The 22,332-nt window shown below is 32.9% G+C and overlaps 4 protein-coding genes across 6 annotated transcripts; 3 read left to right on the top strand and 1 right to left on the bottom strand.

Moving 5' to 3' along the window:
• Positions 1-1,622: 1,622 nt before the first annotated feature.
• LOC108330774 (G2/mitotic-specific cyclin-2) lies at positions 1,623-4,550 on the top strand. The gene is made up of 11 exons (XM_017565319.2): positions 1,623-1,759; positions 1,876-1,934; positions 2,045-2,147; positions 2,247-2,295; positions 2,398-2,553; positions 2,636-2,758; positions 3,080-3,169; positions 3,260-3,481; positions 3,560-3,658; positions 3,738-3,916; positions 4,029-4,550. The coding sequence occupies exons 2-11, from the start codon at positions 1,889-1,891 to the stop codon at positions 4,165-4,167; spliced, it is 1,206 nt and encodes a 401-aa protein (XP_017420808.1). The 5' UTR covers positions 1,623-1,759; positions 1,876-1,888; the 3' UTR covers positions 4,168-4,550.
• Positions 4,551-6,901: 2,351 nt separating this feature from the next.
• On the bottom strand, positions 6,902-10,456 carry LOC108330776 (uncharacterized). 2 transcript variants are annotated; one of them, XM_052875941.1, is made up of 11 exons: positions 10,313-10,456; positions 9,864-10,008; positions 9,731-9,789; positions 9,617-9,657; positions 9,285-9,460; positions 9,168-9,196; positions 8,691-8,727; positions 8,212-8,268; positions 7,935-8,011; positions 7,719-7,792; positions 6,902-7,177 (listed from the first exon to the last, which is right to left on the bottom strand). In XM_052875941.1, exons 2-11 carry the CDS (start codon positions 9,945-9,947, stop codon positions 7,158-7,160), a joined length of 654 nt encoding a protein of 217 aa, XP_052731901.1. In that variant the 5' UTR covers positions 9,948-10,008; positions 10,313-10,456; the 3' UTR covers positions 6,902-7,157. The 2 variants fall into 2 exon arrangements, with proteins under 2 accessions (XP_052731901.1, XP_017420811.1); XM_017565322.2 differs by having other exon boundaries at positions 9,429-9,460; positions 10,313-10,449.
• LOC108331830 (protein LAZ1) lies at positions 10,214-15,403 on the top strand. Of its 2 annotated transcripts, none has more exons than XM_017566795.2 (7): positions 10,214-10,371; positions 10,485-10,753; positions 10,842-11,135; positions 11,215-11,303; positions 12,590-12,851; positions 13,585-13,833; positions 14,711-15,403. In XM_017566795.2, the coding sequence occupies exons 2-7, from the start codon at positions 10,553-10,555 to the stop codon at positions 15,065-15,067; spliced, it is 1,452 nt and encodes a 483-aa protein (XP_017422284.1). In that variant the 5' UTR covers positions 10,214-10,371; positions 10,485-10,552; the 3' UTR covers positions 15,068-15,403. The 2 variants fall into 2 exon arrangements, with proteins under 2 accessions (XP_017422284.1, XP_017422283.1); XM_017566794.2 differs by having other exon boundaries at positions 10,215-10,371; positions 10,492-10,753.
• A 2,529-nt stretch (positions 15,404-17,932) lies between these two features.
• On the top strand, positions 17,933-21,478 carry LOC108331744 (protein HIGH CHLOROPHYLL FLUORESCENCE PHENOTYPE 244, chloroplastic). Its single transcript, XM_017566649.2, has 8 exons — positions 17,933-18,144; positions 18,242-18,501; positions 18,702-18,800; positions 18,884-19,078; positions 19,164-19,256; positions 19,346-19,441; positions 19,513-19,653; positions 21,110-21,478. The coding sequence occupies exons 1-8, from the start codon at positions 18,042-18,044 to the stop codon at positions 21,284-21,286; spliced, it is 1,164 nt and encodes a 387-aa protein (XP_017422138.2). The 5' UTR covers positions 17,933-18,041; the 3' UTR covers positions 21,287-21,478.
• Positions 21,479-22,332: the final 854 nt, after the last annotated feature.

Here is a 22,332-nt window from a genome sequence, read left to right as displayed (position 1 = left end):
AGTAAGAAAAATAAATGTAGTTAGGACCAAGAACTACTAAATTTCCATATTTATAAGACATCAAAATAAAAAACAAAAACATGTAGAATTACTTTTCTTTTGTAAAATTTTCATCTCAACTAAAATAAATAAATAAACAACAAAGACTATAAACGAATTCAAGAAGTTTAAGTATTTCTTTTAATTATTTTAGTTTGTAATGAATTTTAATTTTTAATTCTTATAATATATTTTTGAACACATTATTATTGTAACGCCCCGGCAACTCAAGGGACCATCGACTGCCCCCACAGATCACCCCACACTTTCCGGGAAAACTTCCCAGAAGGTCACCCATCCCAGAATTACTCCAAGCTAAACACGCTTAACTATGGAGTTCTTATGAGTCAGGCTACCGAAAAGCAAATGCATTTTGGTGATAAGAGTAGCCAAATCAATTCCTTTAAGCTATCCTTCAACTGTATAGTCCCATACCTACACAGTCTCCAGATCCCTCTCATTCCGGTGTATGTTCGATTCGTCCATGTACCCCTTCCACCCGAAGCTGCCAGGAGCCGCTCCTTGTCTGTGCCCCCTGCACCATGCTTCTTGCACCGGCGTCACTCCCCGCCCTCGTCTCCGTGCCCGGGTGTCACAATTATCATTAAAAAAATAGAAGTTATCAAACACTTATCTTTTGTGAATAATCATTAAATTAATTTAATTAATATTAATTACAAAAAGTTATCTTTAAAATTAAATTTAATTGAATGAAATATAGTTGACATTTTCAAGTTAATTTTTGTTAAATGTATTAATGAGATGAACTGAATATATTTTTTCTAAAGTGAGTAAATAATAATGTTAAATGAAAATATGATATTCAACATATTTACATTTTTATTCTTTAAAAATAATATAAACTCCTTATATTTTTAAAAAATGTTTTGGGGTTAAATATTTAATTCTTAATTACGGTAATATTTTTATTGACTACCTGTTTGACTATTTATTCTTTTTAATATATATTTGATATTATTGAATTTTATTCACATGAAATATTTTTCTTAAGAGTTTTATTCTAAAACGATATTTAGTTTTTTAATATTTTATCTTTTATAATTAATATTTAAAATTCGCAGTTAATATTATATAGAAACTATCTTCAAAAAGTTAATGGGAAAAGTACTCAAAAAGAAAGTTGAACGAAAATTTTTCATTTTAACTGTTATTTTTATCCATAATTTGTAAACAAAAAAATTGACAGCAAATATTACTCAGAAAAGGATAAGTTAATGGAGAAAATTTCAAGTTTTAAAAATGTACATTTTATAATATTATCACACATCGTTAAAATAAATTTATGTTAGTAAAATAAAATTGACTTAATATTTTTAGTTCGCTAATTTTTTCATGAAACGAGACAATTAATCTTAAAGAAAATTATTTATAAATTTTTAACCGAAAAGGAGAGTTAAAAGTGAAAAAGAAGTATGAAATAACTTGTATTTTATGGTTAAACCTTTAATTTTGAAGTAGCAGTAGATTTTAAGAAAAAAGGGTGAAAGTTAACCTTAATGTTTTTAATTTTTCAAATTTCAACAGCAAAGTAGCCGTTATTAAGATAGGCAACGGCTAGGAATAGTGACACGGCGACATCACCGTCTGAAATTCGCTTTTCATCATTTCTTTTTATTCTGAGTGTTGGCTCAGCTGTCGCCTCCCATTTTCAGATTTCATTTTCTTTTTCTTCAGATTCATACAAGCGTGAGTTAGCAGCGTAAGGGTCTTCCATGTTATCTTGATTTTCGTTTGTGTTCTTTCAACGGATCTTGCTTTTCTTCATCTTCTTCCGACTTTTCTGATTCATGTTTATGGCACTGCACGCACACACAGTATAGCAAAGCCAATGGACGCCGCAAAGGAAAACCGCCTGCCCTCTTCAGATCTTCAAGGTTGGTTCCTTCCTTATCCATTCTTTTCATTTTAATAATAATACTTGGATACGAGGACGAGATTGAGGTTTCGTTGTTTTTAATGTTTCTCCTTTCCTTGAATCACAAAGGGCATCCAAGAATGGAGGAGAATCTGAAGGCCCTCCATCACCGGTTGCCTCTCCGTAGCATCAATCAGAATCTTATGCCTAACAGAAGCCCTGTTCATTCCCGGTACACTTCGAAACCAATCTGTCTCTCTCTGTCTGTCTTTAAAAGTTTGTCAACACTTCAATATACATTCATCTTTTTTGAATTTCTTTGATGATGCAGCAAGAGCAAAGGACACACAGTTCTGCATCACCAACCCCCTCAGCCTCATGTACTCTTCCCTCTCCATAAACCAGATGTCGATCATTTTATTTTTCTTTTATTTTTTAATTTGTTTACTCTCTTGTCTTTCCTATCTATCCTGTTATGTCAGGCAACTAAGAAACAGAACATGTTGGCTCCCAACCCAAGCTACACCTTAGATTGTGAAATCATAGCTATCGACGACAACGATGAGGATGCCAGTGACAATGCAGTTCCAGAATTCGTCAAGCATACTGAAGCCATGCTCGACGAAATAGACAGGATTGTAAGTCTTTGAACATTTTAATCTCATTGTCTGTGTTTTTTGGCACAATATCAATAATGTCGTGTGCTCCTCTGTTTCTCAGGAGGAAGTTGAAATGGAAGATGTGCAGGAACCTGTTTTAGACATCGACGCCTGCGATAGGACAGATCCACTTGCAGTTGTTGAGTACATCGATGATATCTACAGCCTCTACAAGAAAATCGAGGTAGGCTTATGAGCATGCTGCATCATCAACTGTTCAAAATATCTCCGCTGGTTGGTTCTTGTAATAAAAATCTGTTCTTTAAAATTACAAATTAAGTAGAATTTTTCTTGTTGGTTTTGGACATTCATCGGATCCTCTCTCCAAATAATTAAAAGAAAACCTCCCTTGTAGATCAGAACATCAAACGGGCAAGAGCTTTCTTGGGGCTTTTGTTTTTTCGGTTGGAAAATGTTATAAAAGGGCCATGATTTCTTAATTACTTGATTGGAAAATCTGGTGCAAGGACTTATATATGATGTTGACCCATCAGTTATTTCGCAGGATTCGAGCTGTGTCTCTCCAAATTACATGACTAATCAATTTGACATTAATGAGAGGATGAGAGCCATTCTTGTTGACTGGCTTATTGAGGTGCATTATTTACATTTCCATGTTAATGTCCTTTTCAAGGGTTGAAATTAAGCTTCTCAAAACTTAATCAAGCTTTACGGCTTCTGACAGGTTCACTACAAATTTGAGCTTTTGGAGGAGACATTGTTCCTTACTGTCAATCTCATCGACAGGTTCCTGGAGCGTCAGTCAATGATCAGAAAGAAACTTCAGTTAGTCGGCGTAACAGCTATGCTAATAGCTTGTAAGTACGAGGAGGTCTCAGTCCCAACCGTTGAGGATTTTATTCTGATAACAGACAAGGCATATACAAGAGATGAAGTTTTAGCTATGGTAACGCAGTTTATGCTTTTTTCTTTTTTTCTTCCTTTAATTTTGGAAAATGTATCTAATCAAAACATACGCCACTAGGAGAAATTGATGATGAACAATTTGCAATTCAACTTGTCTGTGCCTACTCCATACATGTTCATGAGAAGATTTCTAAAGGCAGCTCATTCTGATAAAAAGGTGAGTAATGCAGCATTGTTTTACGATGATTTATAATACTAAAGTAACTTAACGAGTATGATCTGTGAAACTGTGTCAGCTGGAGCTCTCGTCCTTCTTCTTGATTGAGCTTTGCTTGGTGGAATACAAAATGCTGAAGTTTTCACCATCTTTGCTAGCTGCTGCCGCCATTTACACAGCTCAATGTAGCATGTACCAGTTTAAGCAATGGACTAAGACCAGTGAGTGGTATACTGATTACTCAGAAGAGCAGCTTCTGTAAGTTATTTTTACCAGAGATGTCTTTATTATTGTCAATTGTCAGTGTCTGTCAGTTGATATTGCTGAATTTGTGAAGTGTATAGTAAATATTCCTTCTGTGTGATGTCAGAGAATGCTCAAGGCTGATGGTTACTTTCCATCGGAAAGCTGGATCAGGAAAACTCACTGGTGTATATAGAAAGTACAGTACATGGAGATATGGCTGTGCCGCAAAAGTAGAGCCAGCTCTGTTTTTACTGGATAATTAACGGGAATGGGAACCCGCATGGAGCTTCTGGCTTCTGGGTAGCAATACTTTTGGAATTTCGGAGAGCTTTTTTGGAGGCTTCGCAAAGACCTGGCAACCTTTCAGAGAACTGTTACCTTAACCTTTCAGAGAAGGTTGTATTCAAGGCCTACCTTACTGGTTGTATAGAAACAGCCCTGTTTCTGCTGGATAATTTGAGATTGTAGAATGCAAGTAAGTAGTAGTAGAATCCAACTACCAGTACCGGTTTTTCTTTCAGGTGTTGTTGACAATCACTAAAAGTTACTTTGAGTATAATGTGTGTAGAGTGGATATTCAAGGTATTGTAATAATGGTTGTGATAGTATAATGATAAGATAAAATGAGTAGGTTAAGATTATTGCATTAGGCCTTCAAATTACATTTACTATTTCTAAATGGTCACAGTTTTTCAGATTACATTTCCGATTCTTAAATGATCATAGGTCTTCAATTAGTTTCTTTTAGGATCTGTTTGTGTTGTTAGGATGAAAGGAAAAAATGCGAGCACACAAAATTGCACTTGCAGAAGTGAATAAGCACAAAATTATCACCAAAAAGATTTAGTCATATTCTTAAATGATAGAAGTTTTATGTGTGGCTTTCCAAAATGATCCTCAAGTGGTGGGACATGCACCCATGGATGAAAATTAGTGCAAGTAAAATTATGGTCATGGGATTTTAAGATAAGGAGTTTTCAATTGGAATCGTAGAAGTAATTTCTTAACTATTTATGTAAAGAAGGATTAAAACGAAGAAATGAAGAGAAAACACAAATAATAATAGATAAAAAATGAATACCTTTTTTTTTAATTTTTCTTCTAACACAATCTGACCTTTTTCATCTAAAATATTGTTTAATAATGTTTAAAATTTTATTTATTTGTTAAGTTATATATATTGATATTTTAATCTTCAATTTCAATCTTTATAATAATATTTGAAGAATTATTTATTTTGTTTTCATTATTATAAAAAAATAAACTAGTTATTAATTTTCACATTATTGTTAGGGATGACAAAAAAATATGTAGCTTACGTTGGATAGTTGCTACCTACAGGTACGGAATATTTTAATATCCACTTATAAACGGGTTGGGTGTACGTATTATACTATCCGACCTGCAAGTATCCATTATCCGCAAAAAAATAAAATAAAAAATTAATTTATATTTTATTTAATTTAATTTAATTTAAAATATAAATTAATTTTATATTTAATTTAATTGAAATTAAATTTTAATATATATTTTATTTTATTTTTATTAAATTATATATATATTTTTAATTTTATTTTAGAATTGTATAAAATATATATGTCTTAACATTTGCGGATATCCATGTGTTTTTTTTGAAACGAATATCATATTCATTTTTCGAATCAGGTACATCCGTAATTGTAGCTCTCCTAACTCCTTCTGATATAAAGAAAAAATAAGTATTTTTGTATTATTTATTTCATAAAAAAGTTAACTTTGTACGGTCTCGAAGTAAAAGTAAACTTTTAAATTACACAACTTATAAATTATTTGATTTCTAAATTGCGGAATCCGAAAACTTTTTCCTATAACATTTAGATTACACAATGTAAAATTTATTTTTAAGACAACAATTATTTTCATATTTATATGGTATAGAAAGAAAATATGGAGGTGTAAAAAGAAATTTTCTTTATTTCTTTTTGTTGGGCACAACATTCTCGAACGATAAGTCAAAACCCACATTTAAAATACATTATTAGAAATATTAAGAAAAAAAAAAAAGAATGTAGTATGTAGTAGTAACAAGAAACCTTCAAGAACTCAAAATCATAATGACAAAGAGGATCTATCGAAACTCACTTGGTTATCCTAATAATACCAATAAAACTAGGTAGATTAACTAACTATACTCACAATTACAAGGGCTTCAGTCAATCAAAGTAGAATAAGAAATAAGAAATGTAGAAGTTAAACAAATTTCCTAATTTGTGAGTTTGTGAGTTTTGGAATATAAGGTTTAAACTGAAGAAGAAAGGGATGGATAAGTCAGGGAGAAAAATTATAAGGTCGGGTTATGTTTTTTTTAACTTATTTAATTAGTGCATTCTTGGGTTTGTCTATCTTAACCTAACTCAACATTATTCGCAAAATAAAATTTGAACTAAAGAGCACAACATAAATAGTTAATTAGCCTTTTTTTTTAAAGAAGTTAATTAAATAAGCAAATAGGATACAATGATTGATATGTAATTTTACTTATTTTGTTCTAAATGTATAATTTTTTGTTCTAAACATCTAAATCAGCTAGTTGTTAGTTGAGTTCGGTGTACGAGCTGTGGTAAATTTAGTAATGAACCTTGAACAAATGTTGTAGATAATGATTTTAAACAAAATGATTATTAACCTTGGGCATTTTTTCTAGCATATTATATATAAAATTAACACTATTTAGCTATGAATTAATTCAACTTTTACTAGTTTCCTAGCATGGTGTAGTGATGAACAGCAATAACCGTCTTATAGTAAAGAGAACAAACCAATTCCTCTTCTGAATCAATGTACAGGTACTCAAGTACTTAAAAACCCAGTCTGGAAATCAGTCTGTTTGCCTTTGAAGTACTTTTGTTTCAAACGTAATCCAAACAAACTTTTAATTCATCTTCAATTCTTCTTTCTTCGATCTTGTTGTTCTATAACTATTCTAGTTTATCCAACCTCGTTAAATAAGACATGCGATACATCAAATTTTATCTTATCATCAAGACATACTTTTGTGGGTGGTAACTGAGTATGTTTCATAACGACTTCGTTTTAAAATAAAATTACATTATAAAAAAAACTGTATTTTGCAAACAGATGACAAGTAGCGTTCCAAACCCAAAATGTTTTCATCTTATTCGTGATCACAAATTACCTCCCTCTAAGATGACTTAATGGTAGTTGACAAAGTGAAGTACTCGTGAATCATCATCCCAAGCCATCATATGTTCAATCATATTCTGCAATTGGCAGCTGGACAAGTTGTAAAAGAGAAGAGAGAACGAATCAGAAATTAATATGTCGAATTAATACAATAGCAATGTGCCAAGTAAAAGAAAATGTAATACATTAGAAGCAGCCCAAAGAGCATGGGCAGATGGAGTTCATCTAAAGCAAGAATAAATTACATTACTTTCTACTTCTACCCCTCAACTCAAAATCTTAAATTAGCCCGCTTGATGTTTGTAGTATTAAAATGGAAGTGAATAATTGGATAAATGCAAGTCAATCATAAGTTATTCAACCCAGTGAGATTGTTTTCGAAATTTTTCTTTCCAGTTCACGTGGGCATTGGAGCTAGACCATGTCAACAAAGAAAGTGCATCATGCCATATTTAAGCAGAATTGCAGCAGAGCAAACACTTTTATATAACTTCATTACTTTAAGGACTTTAAGGACAATTTAAATACAACTCCACTGAGAAAAATATTTTCTAAAACAAAAGTTATTTGGTAGCTAACTCTGATTAAACCGTGGATACTAATTATATAAGGCAGTTTAGTGTGTACTTACTACAATACACAAATTGATTCAGATCGAGAGTAACTCTGCCTTGTTTTGCTGTATCAAAAGAATTAAACAGATTCCTGCAAAAAAAAAATAATAATGAAAGATCATTATTATAATATTGTAGTGGATAACAAAATAAAAATTCAATGAGGTTGGAAAAAATGGTGTTAGAAATCTGTGGCTTTCCTTTCCCGGACTTTGTATAAAATGAGAACATACCGTGCTGATTGTAAGAATATACAGATTGATATGAAGTCGTCCAGCCGAAACCTTCCATTTTTACTTTGATCAAAGCTCTAAGAAGGATAGAAAAGAAATAATTTAGCATGGTCTTCTGTATTGCATTAATGTGCAACAAGAATTCCAACTAAAATTAAATTTAGATGTGAAAATAATGAAAAATAATTACAAGGCTAACATAACATTATAGGATTCCCCATCTCTATTATACATTCAAGCTATCATTCCAAGAAAGGAACAAAAAGAGATGTTTTACCTCACAGACAGTGTAAAAAGCAGGAGAATCCAGCTTGAAACCAATTTTTACCAAAGCCTGGAAACATTTAAAATTCATCAAGATCAGTCGCAAGAGAGAATGTTATGTGAAATAAGCAGAGTCTTGTAGTCTCTCAACACTGGAGAAAGATAAAGGCTAGGACTACACACTGTAACACACTTTCTCACTGATAGGAAATGATAAAACTGGTAGGTCTCACATCTTATTAATGGCTCTCTTGATTTTGTAGTTTTTAATAATCAACAAAAAAGGGTGTGTCCCTAGAACTCAAGGTAAATACAGATCATGCAAGGACACCACTGTAAGAGGAGAATATGAACATTACACCAACAAAGGACCTTGATATTTTGTTTCTACAACTTGGAGATCAGTTTTAAGAACTATAAGCTCAATTGGATGGAATAAAATAGTTGCAGTAAGTACACGGTATAACTCACAGAATAATATATAAAATATACCTCAAATACATCATCAGGCACAAGAAAACCACGACCCCTGCATCAACGAGAGCCTAACAAATGTTACGACTCATCCATCCATTCTTCATGGAAAGCACACAGATAAAAAAATTACGTAATTATTTAAATTTCAACCAATGAGCTTTACTCTCTAACGCGAATCCCTCACTTTAGGGAAGCCAAAGCGACTACTGCTCTATTTTGCGTGATTCAATAGTACTATCCAGAAATCTACTGATTGGCATTCTATCACATAAAAGGTACTTAGACTTTAGAAGTAACAGGTCAAAAAAGTATTAAGATTCGTACCACCCACAGTCGCATGGTTTACGAACCTTCACATTAATAATTTCTTTCGGAAAGGTCGTCCGTTACTTAGTAAATCTAAGTAGATGTAAGGAGAATAGTTTATAAAAAGAGACATGAGGCGAAATTGCATAAACTTATAACGGAGGTTAAAATAAATAAAACGATCACCTCTCTAGGTCCGAAAATGCATGTTGAACCTGCAAAGACATTTATTTAAGTGGTATAAGAATACATTGGATGAATATCAATGGATAATTTGAATTTATCGATCGTAATGTGATGTACCTGCAGATAAGGGACGACATGAGTTAGGAGGACAAAAGATGATAATTGAGGTAGTCTTACAAACATGTGATGTGATGTGAATTGATATGATGAGGTGTAGAATGTAGAGTGATTTAGCACAAGTAAAAGTAAGTAAGTAGCAACCTTAAGAAGGAAGTTGTTGAGTGCAACAAATTCTGAGAGAAAGAAGTTGTTTGAAGGTTAGAGAGAGTGGAATGTCGGAATTAAAAGATAAAATAAAAAAGGCATGGACAGAGTAAGAAAAAAGGTAGAAATTTGGCGGGACAATGGTAAGGGGATAATAGGGTATTGAGAATGGCGTGTGTATGTACCTTGAAAGCTCATGGTACCATTCCTGTCGAAATCGTACATCCTACGGAACGGAATAGAATGAATCACAGCAGTAAGGAGAGGAATAAAAACGGAGAAGAAGAAAAAGAAGAAACCTGATCATCTGGTGAACCACTGAGAGGGGGAATTGCAGGTTGCCCACAGCCAGAGCTGCCTGAAAATGAGAATGATAAGAGAAAAGAAAGATAAGATCGCATCGCCGCCGCAACCAAAAAACACTCTTTTTACCTTCAGCTGCACCGCCGTAATGCTTCCACTTTTCTCCGAGTCAACGCGGTCAAACCATTCTTGTAATGTTACCCTGTTCTCCATCCTCTTTCGTTCCCCACAAACTTCTTCCTTCCTCCACGCAACTAACAAATGCCTTTTCAACCTAATAAAAACGCCGTCGTTTCATGTTTATCAATTAATAAATGAAAACAATTCCATTTCCTTTTTTATTTTTTGTAATTTATAATTTATAAAAAGAAGAGTAATAAAAACATGGAACAAAAAGAAAGGCAAGGCAGTGGAGAAGAGAGACGTGTAATAATTAAATTGATTCTGATATTATTATGTTACCTATTTTTTTATTTTTTATTTATACTTTAGGAGGGACGAGGGAGAGAGAGGTTGTTGGGAGGATTGGGATGCGAGATGGACAAAAAGGGTTTCCTTTGGTGAATTGAATTGCTTACTTGGTTTGCTATGCTATGCTGTGCGATGCTATGGTTCTTGGCATAAGGAGACGATCCAGGTGAGGTGACGCTGCGAATTCACCATGCGTGAATTCAATCCATCGTTCTTGAATTTAATTTATTTAGCCTGTTATCATTGTTGTCATCCACTGATCCAATAAATCTGGTGAAGAGAACAGGTGATGTCTGAGTTGAATTGAGGTATATATAGTGGTGCGTGTGTGTGGGAGTGATTGGTCAATGAACGACACCAGCATTCTCATCCAATTGGTTTCCTCGCCTCCCACATGGGCAACTGTAATCGCAGCCGCATTTCTCCTCACTACCCTCACCCTCTCCATGTATCTTCTGTTCGAGCATCTTTCCGCTTACAAGAATCCCGAGGAGCAGAAGTTTTTGATTGGGGTTATCCTAATGGTTCCCTGCTATTCTATTGAATCGGTAAGTCCGCACTCCCCTCCCATCCCTCATATCACATATTGCATGTTATGTCTCTGCTCACTTTCCGCTTCCCTCCAACCTCAACCAGTTTGTATCATTGGTCAATCCATCAATCGGGGTCGATTGCGAGATTCTCCGGGACTGCTATGAATCCTTCGCCATGTATTGCTTTGGAAGATACCTTGTTGCCTGCCTTGGCGGCGAGGAACGGACCATTCAGTTTATGGAAAGACAGGGTCGTCTCTCTGTTAAAATTCCTCTTCTGCAACATTCTTCTGACAAGGCCACTGTTAACCATCCCTTTCCTCTCAACTACTTCTTTAAACCCTGGAAACTCGGTCATCGCTTCTACCAAATTGTTAAATTTGGCATTGTTCAATATGTATGCTATGCTTCTCTTCTCTTCTGTCAATCATTCCTTTCTTTTTCCTTTATACTAATACTCTCACCAAAACTTTCAGATGCTAATCAAAGCTTTCACTGCTATTCTCGCTGTAATCCTTGAAGCCTTTGGAGTCTACTGTGAAGGAGAATTTAAAGCAGGATGTGGGTAAGATACTCTTAAATTGCCTTGTTCAACCATATCACATAAAAATGTTCCATTTCTTTTTCCCTCTTGCTTGCTTCTTTTGCTGTCTTAAAATAACTTTTTTTCCTTATTATTGCCATTCTTTGTTATTCTTTTAAATGATTATTAATGTTCCATGGAACATTCGACCTCTTTATCTACGAAATCATATATTTATATTAGGTAGAGTTTTGTGAAACTATGTTCTGCGATCACCTTTCTCTGTACGGTCGTTGACTCCTACATCTATGTTATATTTTATGGTCATCTTCTTCCAAGTACATATGCATTTTCTATCACTTTTGCCCTTAACTACTTTGCTAGTATAACATAAAAAGAATATTCTGCTTGACAATTCAGAACCCAAATTTCTAAGGAGCTATTTATTAAACTACTCCAATTTCACATGAACAGATAGCCGAGAAGGGAAACAGAATTTTTGAAATAAACACGAAAATCTTGAATTGGAGGGAAACAAGAGTATCAGGCAAGAAAAAGAGGGGAGGAAAAGAAAGAAACTATCCAATCATGGGATATAGATTGTGGATTATTAGATTACATTTCCATTTATATACGCCGTATGAATTTTTCCTTTGACACCTAAACAGCTTTAACATAACCTGGTATACCAGAATGGTGGCTTAGATTTTAGTCAGTAACTTGCCATTCAAAATTGTTTCTTCTGTCTTAAAATATTTTTAACTAGAGAAATGCCAAATCATCTTTAAAGATTATCTCAGTAATCCTACTTCCTCCTAATTACTTTTGGAGGAAAGGGATGACGAAAGGGAAGTTTTGAGACTCTCTAAATATTAAATGCACGTGCATTTTTTGTCTTTCTTCACTCTTTATGTAATTAGAAGGATTATTATAATAATGTATTCAAACTCCTCAGATAATCTTGTCATAAAATCTCTTAATTTGGTCTTTAACCAAACCAATGGCATCATGTGATCCATGTAAGCTGGCCTCATCTAGTGCGATAAGGTTTTTGTTGTTGTGATGATGTGTTTAGAGGATTTAGCATTTCTCTTTTGACTATATGTTTTGTACTAGATTCTAAGAAATCTTCGAGCAATTATTACTGAAGCTCTGTCAGTTACTTTCATGCATAGGTGTTGAACTTATTATGTTTATTTCTAGATTTGGTTGTTAAAATTTCATATTTGGTATCTTCATTTTAAAGTTTGTGTTCTCATGCAATTCTAGTGACAGGTTAAGGTTTTCAAGTTATATATAACTGCATGAGCTTTCTGCTACTTTTGTAGGTATCCATATACGGCAGTGGTTCTGAATTTTAGTCAGTCATGGGCTTTGTACTGCCTTGTTCAGTTTTATACTGTTACAAAGGATGAACTGGCTCATATAAAACCATTGGCCAAGTTTTTGACATTTAAATCAATTGTGTTCCTCACTTGGTGGCAAGGTGTGGCAATTGCTCTCCTGTGCACCTTTGGTTTGTTCAAAAGTCCCATTGCTCAAGGCCTGCAGTTCAAGTCAAGTGTCCAAGATTTCATCATATGCATTGAGGTAGACTTCGTCCTCTTATGTTTGCCTTGCTTCATTTTGTTTGGTAGTTGCATTAGGAACTGGGACAGCATTTTAATTGAATTTCTTTTGTATCTATTATATCATACAGCTGACTGTTGTAAGGAAGCATTTTGTGCAACCATTAACCATGACTAACTCAGTTCCTGGTCCTCCATGGTCCAGAATGCCTGGTGAACATGGTCTGGGAAATGAATTCTCTCTTTTAATCATAGCCTTGGTGGGAAGTAAATTGTGCAATTTGAGCATGAAAACTTATTTTAGTTTGCTGCTAATCGATCTGTCTAAAAGCCTATAGATTCAAGACACAATTATCTGTGTTGGATTAATAAACGGTGTGCTTTGATTGTTTTCATGGAACTAGGTATTTTTTGGTAAATCCAACTTTTAAACTGATGTAGTTTGGTTGATCAGTAGATTGATCATTTAATTAATTTTGATAATAATAACCAGGCATGATGCTGTGGGATGACAATACGCCGCAAGGTGTTAGTTTGTAATTTATATTTTCAGTGTTCTGTTACATTTTGCATGTAATTTGTCAACACTCACGCTCTTAGGCCTCTAGACACTGTTTCTTGAACTTGTACTTGAACCTTTTTGGACTCTTAAGTACATGTTCAACACTTCTTATCTTCATGTTTTACATTTTTATGACTGCTTCAGATAAGGGGAAGAATAGAGTTTAACAGCACTTTGTATTCATCAAGCACAGATGGGAATTGCTTCCATAGTTCACCTGTATGTGTTTCCAGCCAAGCCTTATGAGTTAATGGGAGACCGCTTTCCTGGAAGCGTTTCAGTTCTGGGAGATTACTCTGCTGACTGTTCTCTGGACCCTGATGAAATTAGGGACAGTGAGAGACCCACAAAGCTGCGTCTTCCTACACCAGATGATGATACCAAGAGTGGGATGACAATTAGAGAGAGTGTTCGTGATGTTGTTATTGGTGGTGGTGGATATGTAAGTATGCCGAAGTTTGCTAATCTTACAACATTGCTTCTTTTTCTCTGGGCATGTGGTATTAATTAACACCGGGAAAAATTCCCTACCAGCAAGGGTGAGGAAATAATATTATTCCCTCATTCTTTTGAAAAATGAAATCCTAAGTATTTATGAACTTATCATAAAGGGGCTAATTCGTGGTTGATAAAAAATGAAACAAACTATCTTCTTTTAAATTATTCTAAGGAGAATAGGGTCAAATATTTCCCTTTAGTTGGCCAGGTTCCAGCACCATCTAGAAGAAATTACTTTTAATGTGTCCAAAATTTCAGTACTGTGCATATTTTGCCAAGGGAAAAGAAAATAAAAAATTGGCTAAAATGTCCATCTACTTTGCACGTTATTTTTATTTATTTGAACCTGTTTGTACGGTTATTTCCTAATATGTCTGCCAATCTGCAGTTTCTGAACGGAGTCCACAATTCACAATAGGCAGCAAATGTTGTGTGTATACAGATACATATGTCCTCTTAATTGAAAACTTGATCGGGAAACACAACAAATGTGCATACCGTGATATTTTATAAAAGAAAATAGAGAAACACTAGATAGGTAATAAGATCTTGGATAAGATTAAGATGGAATCTTAAAGTGAGCTGCATCTATCTGAAGTTTCTTTTTTTGTTTTTTGTTTACTTCAATTTTCAACTCCATTCTTTCGTATTAATTTATTTTCTAAACATGCCAACAAATATGATTTATTAGGAAACTTCAGGACCAGAAAAGATTTAAAAATTCCAAAGTTATTTTTATCAGTAGTAGAGAAATATTGGCTTATTAATTTCAAGTGCCTTTTTTAATATTGTATCTGCTTCACCCTTTCTTTGACACTCAGATTGTTAAGGATGTGAAGTTCACTGTTCATCAAGCTGTGGAGCCCGTGGAAAAGGGGATTACTAAATTCAACGAAAAACTACACAGAATCTCCGAAAATATTAAGAAACATGACAAAGATGGAAGAAGAACCAAGGATGATAGTTGCATTGCCTCATCATTACCTGCAAGGAGAGTGATTCGGGGAATTGATGACCCCCTCTTGAATGGGAGTGTCAGCGATAGTGGCATATTGAGGGGGAAGAAACACCGAAAGAAATCTGGATGTGCAAGTGGAGAGAGTGGAGGTGAGAGCAGTAGTGATCAAAGTTTTGGAGGCTACCAGATTAGAGGCCGTAGGTGGGTTACTAAAGAGTAACCAATTGTTACTAAAGAGTAACCAATTGTTAGGGAACAGCTTATGAGTGGGAGGAATAATTTGTTACATGCTCAGACTGGCTTTTGAAACATGTTTGGTGCATGAGAATTCTGGTTGATATTTTCTTGTATATTCTTGTGCCATTGTATTAGGGGTCTTTCTGTATTTGTATAGAGGTTACTTCTGGCAGCTTCTAATGCTTTGTACCAAACTAGAAATTTCCTGCGGCTGCCAGAATAAGCCATTGTTTCTCGGGGACAATATTATTTGATACTGGCTGGGACTTTTGGAATTTATATTTAAATGATAATGTTAGTTTTATTCATTTCAGATAAATGGAGTATATTTTACTGATGTAAGGAGAGTTGATGGATCAGGTTGGCGTTGTATGTGGTTTGAGCATAGGAGATGAACCAGAGAAAATGAGACACAAAAAGGTGGATAGATACATTTTTGCTGTTTGATGGTGGGTGGGTTGCAAAGAACATGTGGGAAGGAGAGGAAAGTTGATAATCCAAATATATATTTTATTTTCTTCTTTCTTGTCCATTTTGAGATTGAAAAACACATCTAAGTCTCGTAGAAAGTGTTTCATTAGATAATTATCAATCTTTTACTCTAGATACATTTCATTAAAAAGAGAATGAATTTTGCCCTTTGTTAGCAATTTATTTGCCAGTGCATTAAAATCATGTCCTGTAGACTTTAAAACATTTCAACCAAGAATATTTAATGTCTATTATAATAGTAAAATTTTAAAAATAATAAAAGATGTGAACAAGTATAAATGTAGGATTTGCTAAGAATAAAATATCCTCTTTTACTATATCACATCACCACTGTCATCACTGTTCTGGCATTTGTGCTGTAGAGGGAGAACGCTGAGGAGTACAAAAAGAAAACACGTGGAACAAAGTTCATTCTGGAAAGCTCTTTCCAAAAGTGCATTTTATGTGTTTCAAAAAATTTATTTTTAAAAAGTTTATTCTGAAAACTTGTTTCGAAAGATATTATATATGTTTTGGAAGACTTATTTTAGAAATTTTATTTCGAAAAACTTGTTTCATTACATTTGATGTGTTTCTATTCTGAAAATCTCATACAAAAAGTTTTATTCTTAAATTTCATTCTAAAAAGCATGTTCTACAAAATTCAGAACATTGTCAGAACAAATAATCTAAGGATCACTTCTACATATGTAAAATATAATTTTGGAATCCGGTGAATAAGAAGATTTTACAAGAAATTGTGAAAAGAATATCTTGCAGACATCTGACATAAAAAGAAGTTAAATGCTAATATAAATACTTCAAATTAGAATATCTGTTATGAAACAATTATATGTCATTTAAATAACAATATAAAATACTAAACATTGAAAGTTTGTTTTCTAAGTCTTTCAGTAAATGTAATAGAATTATACTGCGAAGTAATTGATAATGTAAACATTTCTATTAAAATTAATCAAATTTTAGCTAATATGCTAAAAATGAAAAATTATTAAAAAGTATCTAATTAAAAGATATTATGTGAATTTTATTATCACGTTATATGATCAACATAATGAAAAAAAATTATAAAATTCTACTTTAATTAAGTTTCGAATTCTTCAAAACTTATAAATTTGATAATATGATTGATGTAAAATGATAAATATCTTTTATTGACAATAGTGGTGAGGGAATACTCCTTTGATTGTTGTAGATGATAAATGTTGACCAAGATTTTGAAAAACTAAAATAATATATATTTAAAATTTATATATATTATATTCTTACTAATACAACAAAAACAATACATAAATTAATATAATTATAACTAAAGAAAACATACATGTTAAAAGAAATTGTTCCTTGGTTCAAACTCATCACCTCTCATTAATAATTGAATATAAACTAAAATATTAAGAAATATATTTTCCAAAAAAGAAATTATGATATATGAGTGAGAGTTAAAATCTAGTTACAAAAAAAAACTTGTAAAAGTTAAGATTTCATTTTATATTCCTACAAAGAAAATTTTCATAAAAAAATTATAAGAATACTTATATTACTATAGTGTAGTAATTTGAAAAATAAAATAAAATACAATTATTCAAATTCTTATATTATTTTTCGTATATTTTAAACAAAAATGTTTTTAATGAGAACAAGTAAAAACTCATTCATAAAAATTCTATAAAGCTAATATTTCATTGTATTTTTTTTTTTCAAAAATAAACATAACTAGTGAGCCATGATTAAAAGCAACGAGTTTGTATTCTACTCATTTTTGTTTTCATTTATTTATAGACTATATAACATACGAGTAGAACTAATAAGTTTTATGTTTTACCGTAAAAAAAAATTAATGAATGGGATGGAATTAATTTTCTTCTCTACACAACTCATCCGATCCTATTTTTATTGTATTAATTTTATATTTTAACATTTATTAAAACTAAATAATGTATGTTATAATAAATTAGAAACTATTCTAATTTAGTTAGTATTATATTTATATATTTAATTTTAAAATATTTAAAATTTATCATCCCAATAGTATTTTATTTCAATATTAACACATTAAATCAAGCAAATAAAATAATGAAAGTAAACTATAATGAAACCATTCATTTAATAAAAAAGTTAAATAATAAGAATTTAATTAAAAAATATAATTCTTTTTATAATAATTGGTGAAAAACGTTTAAATTAAAAATATAAATTTATGAAAAATTTAAAACTTAATTAAATTTAAAATTTTGTATAAAAATATATTTAAAAAAAGTTGAAAGTTGTTATATTTATTTAGAATGAAAGGAAAAGAAGAAAAGAAAATAGAAAAAGGTGGATAATGTAAGAGAACGAAAAGAGGCCGTGGAGAGGAGTAGTGATCCTGGAAGCATCCGACGTGGAGGAATTGTGATCAGACGGGGGAGAGAGAGAGAGAATAAGGGAAGTTCTCTTCTTCTCTTCTTCCACCGTTGACAGAAATGAAGATGGCGCTGCTCAAGGCACCCACACCCCAACTGCAATGGCGCTGTAGTGTTGCACCCACCACGCTGGCGTTTCCCAATTCTCATTCCATTTCTACGGGTGAGTCACTGTCTTCCTTTACTTCCCCCAAATAATCACAAACCAATGGCAATTAGGTCAGCTACTGATTTAACATCAATGCCTATGGAACTGACAGGAAGGGGAAAAGGAAGAGAGTGGAGTTGGAGGGTGAAATGCAGCAGCAGTGCCGGTGCGGAGATTGAGAAAGGGACTGCCAATTTTGGGCCGGGGAGCCCAGTGAGGCCAACCAGCATTTTAGTGGTGGGGGGCACCGGAACACTTGGAAGGCAGATTGTGCGACGGGCACTCGACGAAGGCTACGACGTTAGGTGTCTGGTCAGGCCCAGGCCCGCTCCTGCCGACTTCCTTCGCGATTGGGGAGCAACCGTTGTCAATGTAAATGTCTTGCCATTCATCACCACTTCTATTTCTGTTTTTCAGTTGTAACCTTTATCTTTCTTTGATTTGTATATAAACACTGTTATGCTTCCGCTTTGGAACTACACTATTCTCTTCAATGATAATGAACATTTTTTTCTCCTGGGCATTTTGTCAAATTCTAGCACTCTCTTCACTTTCTTCTTCCCGTTCTCCAGGCTGACCTCAGTAAACCAGAGACCATTCCTGCTACCTTGGTCGGCATACACACCGTCATTGACTGCGCCACTGGCCGTCCCGAGGAGCCTATCAAAACCGTAACCAACCCCCCTCCACTCACCTTTTCATTTCATTTCCTTTCCTTTACACACATTTATACAATTCATACATACAAACATAGGTAGACTGGGAAGGAAAAGTGGCTCTCATACAATGTGCCAAGGCAATGGGCATTCAGAAATATGTCTTCTACTCCATCCACAATTGTGACAAACATCCCGAGGTTCCCCTCATGGAAATCAAGTATTGCACTGAGAAGTTCCTCCGTGATTCTGGCCTCGATCACATCGTCATCCGCTTATGCGGTTTCATGCAGGTCACCGCCACCTTACTCTCCCCTCAATCCATTCCTTTAATTTCTACCCACTTCCATTTCATTCATTTACAATCTGTCCTTGCAGGGTCTTATTGGTCAGTACGCAGTTCCCATCCTTGAAGAAAAATCTGTTTGGGGAACTGATGCCCCCACCAGAATAGCTTACATGGATACTCAGGTAATTTATGTACCATAATTCATCTCCTCCCTCCATGCTTTCTTTCCCTCTTTATCTTTCCTTTCTAATCGCTCTGCCTCCACCCTTAGGATATAGCTCGCTTGACATTTATAGCCATACGAAATGAGAAATTAATTGGTAAACTTCTTACATTCGCTGGTCCCCGTGCTTGGACAACCCAAGAGGTAATCAACTTATCTTCTTCTGCTGCTATTCTTTTTCTCTACCTCCTCCTCATTCCTCCTTTTACTGTCAGGTAATAACCTTGTGCGAGAGGCTCGCTGGCCAAGATGCTAATGTCACCACAGTTCCAGTCTCCATTTTAAGATTCACTCGTCAGTTGACTCGCGTTTTTGAGTGGACAAATGATGTTGCTGACAGACTCGCATTTTCAGAGGTACTTATTTCTTTGCCCATTACACCTTTAGTAAATTGATATACTGTTGCAAGGAATTGCTCCGTTACCCACCTTTTCCCTTTAGATCAAGCACCCATCCAGTATTCATTCACTGTTGGTTGGTTGGTTATGTTTACGGCATTTTCTTAAAATTATTATGAAACCAAATACACTTTTAATATCCACCAGTGAGCCATACCCATTGGACAATTCCCACAGGGGCTTTACTGATATGTGATGACTTGTTGTAGGGGGTATCTGAATGTTCTTGTTGCCTTATTACTAGCATCTCATAACTAGAATTTTTCACATTCTTCCACTCCACATATACGTTGTCTTTTAAGTGGCTGCCTCTGGTACATAATAGTGGGTGGATGATTCACAAAACAGATAAATGAGTGATGCATGTTCGGTATGCTCACAAACTCGACTGAAATTCTGTTTAGTTCATAATTTGACTTTTATAGAAGATCCTCTTGAACATTTTCAACAAAAATGTATGAGATGATTTTAACTTTTGAGAGAAGTTTTAAGATGAACACTTGGATTAAATCGGGTGGAAAGGAAATCCAATCTGATCAATCTTCGTTAGTGTCTCCATGCAAACTAAAATGAATGGTTGTATTTTAGAAAATAAAATATGAAATTATATATATTGTTTTAAAAAAATAATGACGTGGATTCTTGCAGTTTTATAGTTTATTAGATTACAATTTAATTGTTGATTTTTTTAATATACTGTTATGATTTCCTCAAACATATTGTTCATTTCATGTAAGTCAAGTTCAAAAATTTAAAATCTTCCAATGATTTAATTGTAAAAATATCGGTTTTATTGATATAGAATGGACACATTTTTTCATGAAGTATTTTTTTTGAGAAAAAATAAACAGAAAATATGAAATAAACCTTTCATAAGATAAATTTAACTTTATGTATAAATCGAAAAGAAGCAGCTGAAATATATAATATTTATAAATTAGTCTATACATAAGTTAATTTTGGTTTATGAAGAAGTTTATTTTACCTTTTTATTTTTATTTTAAATACGTTTGAGAAGAAAATGGTCTAAACTTTATCTTTTTGTTAGAAAGAAAAAACAAAATGTGTAATTGACAAAATTAAGGCATATGTGTATCATTGTTCTTCTTCATTAGTACATGTGATCACTCTCTATTTAATTTGATTATGGGTGTTTAATTTTATCTTTTTGGTGTATTGGCTTTTTAATTTTTAATTTTTGGGTTTCAAATTCAAGTGTGTATCTTTCATTCATATGATTTGTTATATTCTCAAAAGTTATAATTTATCATTAATCTTTGTTCAGGAATCATGTATTTATTTGACTGGACAATCACGATTCAATCAGCGAGCTATTATGTTCACTAACTTGTCTGTCAAACATTTGTATTTCCTCGTAGTGGTAATAAATATAATTAAATGGGAAAATATGCAGGTCCTTAGCAGCGATACTGTGTTTTCTGTTCCAATGGCGGATACATATAATCTTCTTGGAGTTGATTCAAAAGACATAATTACACTGGAAAAGTATTTGCAAGACTACTTCAGTAACATATTAAAGAAATTGAAGGATCTCAAGGCTCAGTCAAAGCAAACAGATATTTACTTCTGAAAGATTATTTGTAACATAAAACCACTTAAGGGATGTAGATATCTAGAAGTCTCGTTTATATATATTAATTTTTTTTCTTCCGGTTGGTGTACCTAAGAAAGCTGAGGATGTACAATAAAATTCAGACATATTATATGTTTACATGAGTTAAATTATCTTGTGATAAATATAAGAGACAATGCTGTTTATTAATTGCCAGATTATCATATTTGCATTTAACAGTGAAAGTAAAAGGAAATGAATATAAAAATATAACTCATTTTAGTAAACGTATTATTTTAAACAGTTATGAAATATTAGATAGAAATATTAAAACAGAGTAAGAACAATTTATTTATAAATAGACTAAGGTTGTTAAGGCAAAGTATATAAGTAATAATAATTATAACATGATTAACAAAATTAATAAATATTCGTTTCTTAATATGAATTAGCTTTGTTATTTGAGATGTGAATTGATCAAATGGAATAATAGAAAGAAAATGTTAGACTTAATTGTTTTTTGGTCCTTACATTTAGCTCTGTAATGAGATACTAAACTTTGTTCACTTGAATGAATTTTAGGAGAGTGATTGAATGAATTTGAGATGATTTAAGGGTAAATTTTTTGTTGTTTATTTAAGTGGATTTGGAGGTAAGTGAGAGTGAATTTGGGAGTAAATTTGTGAGAATTAGTGTAGGATTTGATTGATATGACAGATTAAAAAAATTTACTTCTAATTCACTTTCACTTACCTTCAAATCCACTCAAATAAACAAAAAAAAAATTATCTTTAAATCTTCTCAAATTCATTCAATCACTCTCCTCAAAATCTATTCAAGTGAACAAAATGTAAAAAATCTATCACTTTTCTTTTCTCTCCTCTGTTCTCTACATAGTTCTCTACACATTATTACAACGATGAAAGAACACTTAGTTTGATTATTTAATATCTTTGACAAACCATCTTCAAATCACAGAAAAGAAATAATTCTTTCTGAAAATAATGAAACTACCAATGTTTAAATATATATATATATATATATATATATATATATATATATAT

This window comes from Vigna angularis, chromosome 4 (genome assembly GCF_016808095.1).
Source record: "Vigna angularis cultivar LongXiaoDou No.4 chromosome 4, ASM1680809v1, whole genome shotgun sequence".
NCBI classification, from domain to species: domain Eukaryota; kingdom Viridiplantae; phylum Streptophyta; class Magnoliopsida; order Fabales; family Fabaceae; genus Vigna; species Vigna angularis.
The sequence above is the reverse complement of the archived record's forward strand: the minus strand, read 5'-3'. Positions and strand labels throughout refer to the sequence as shown.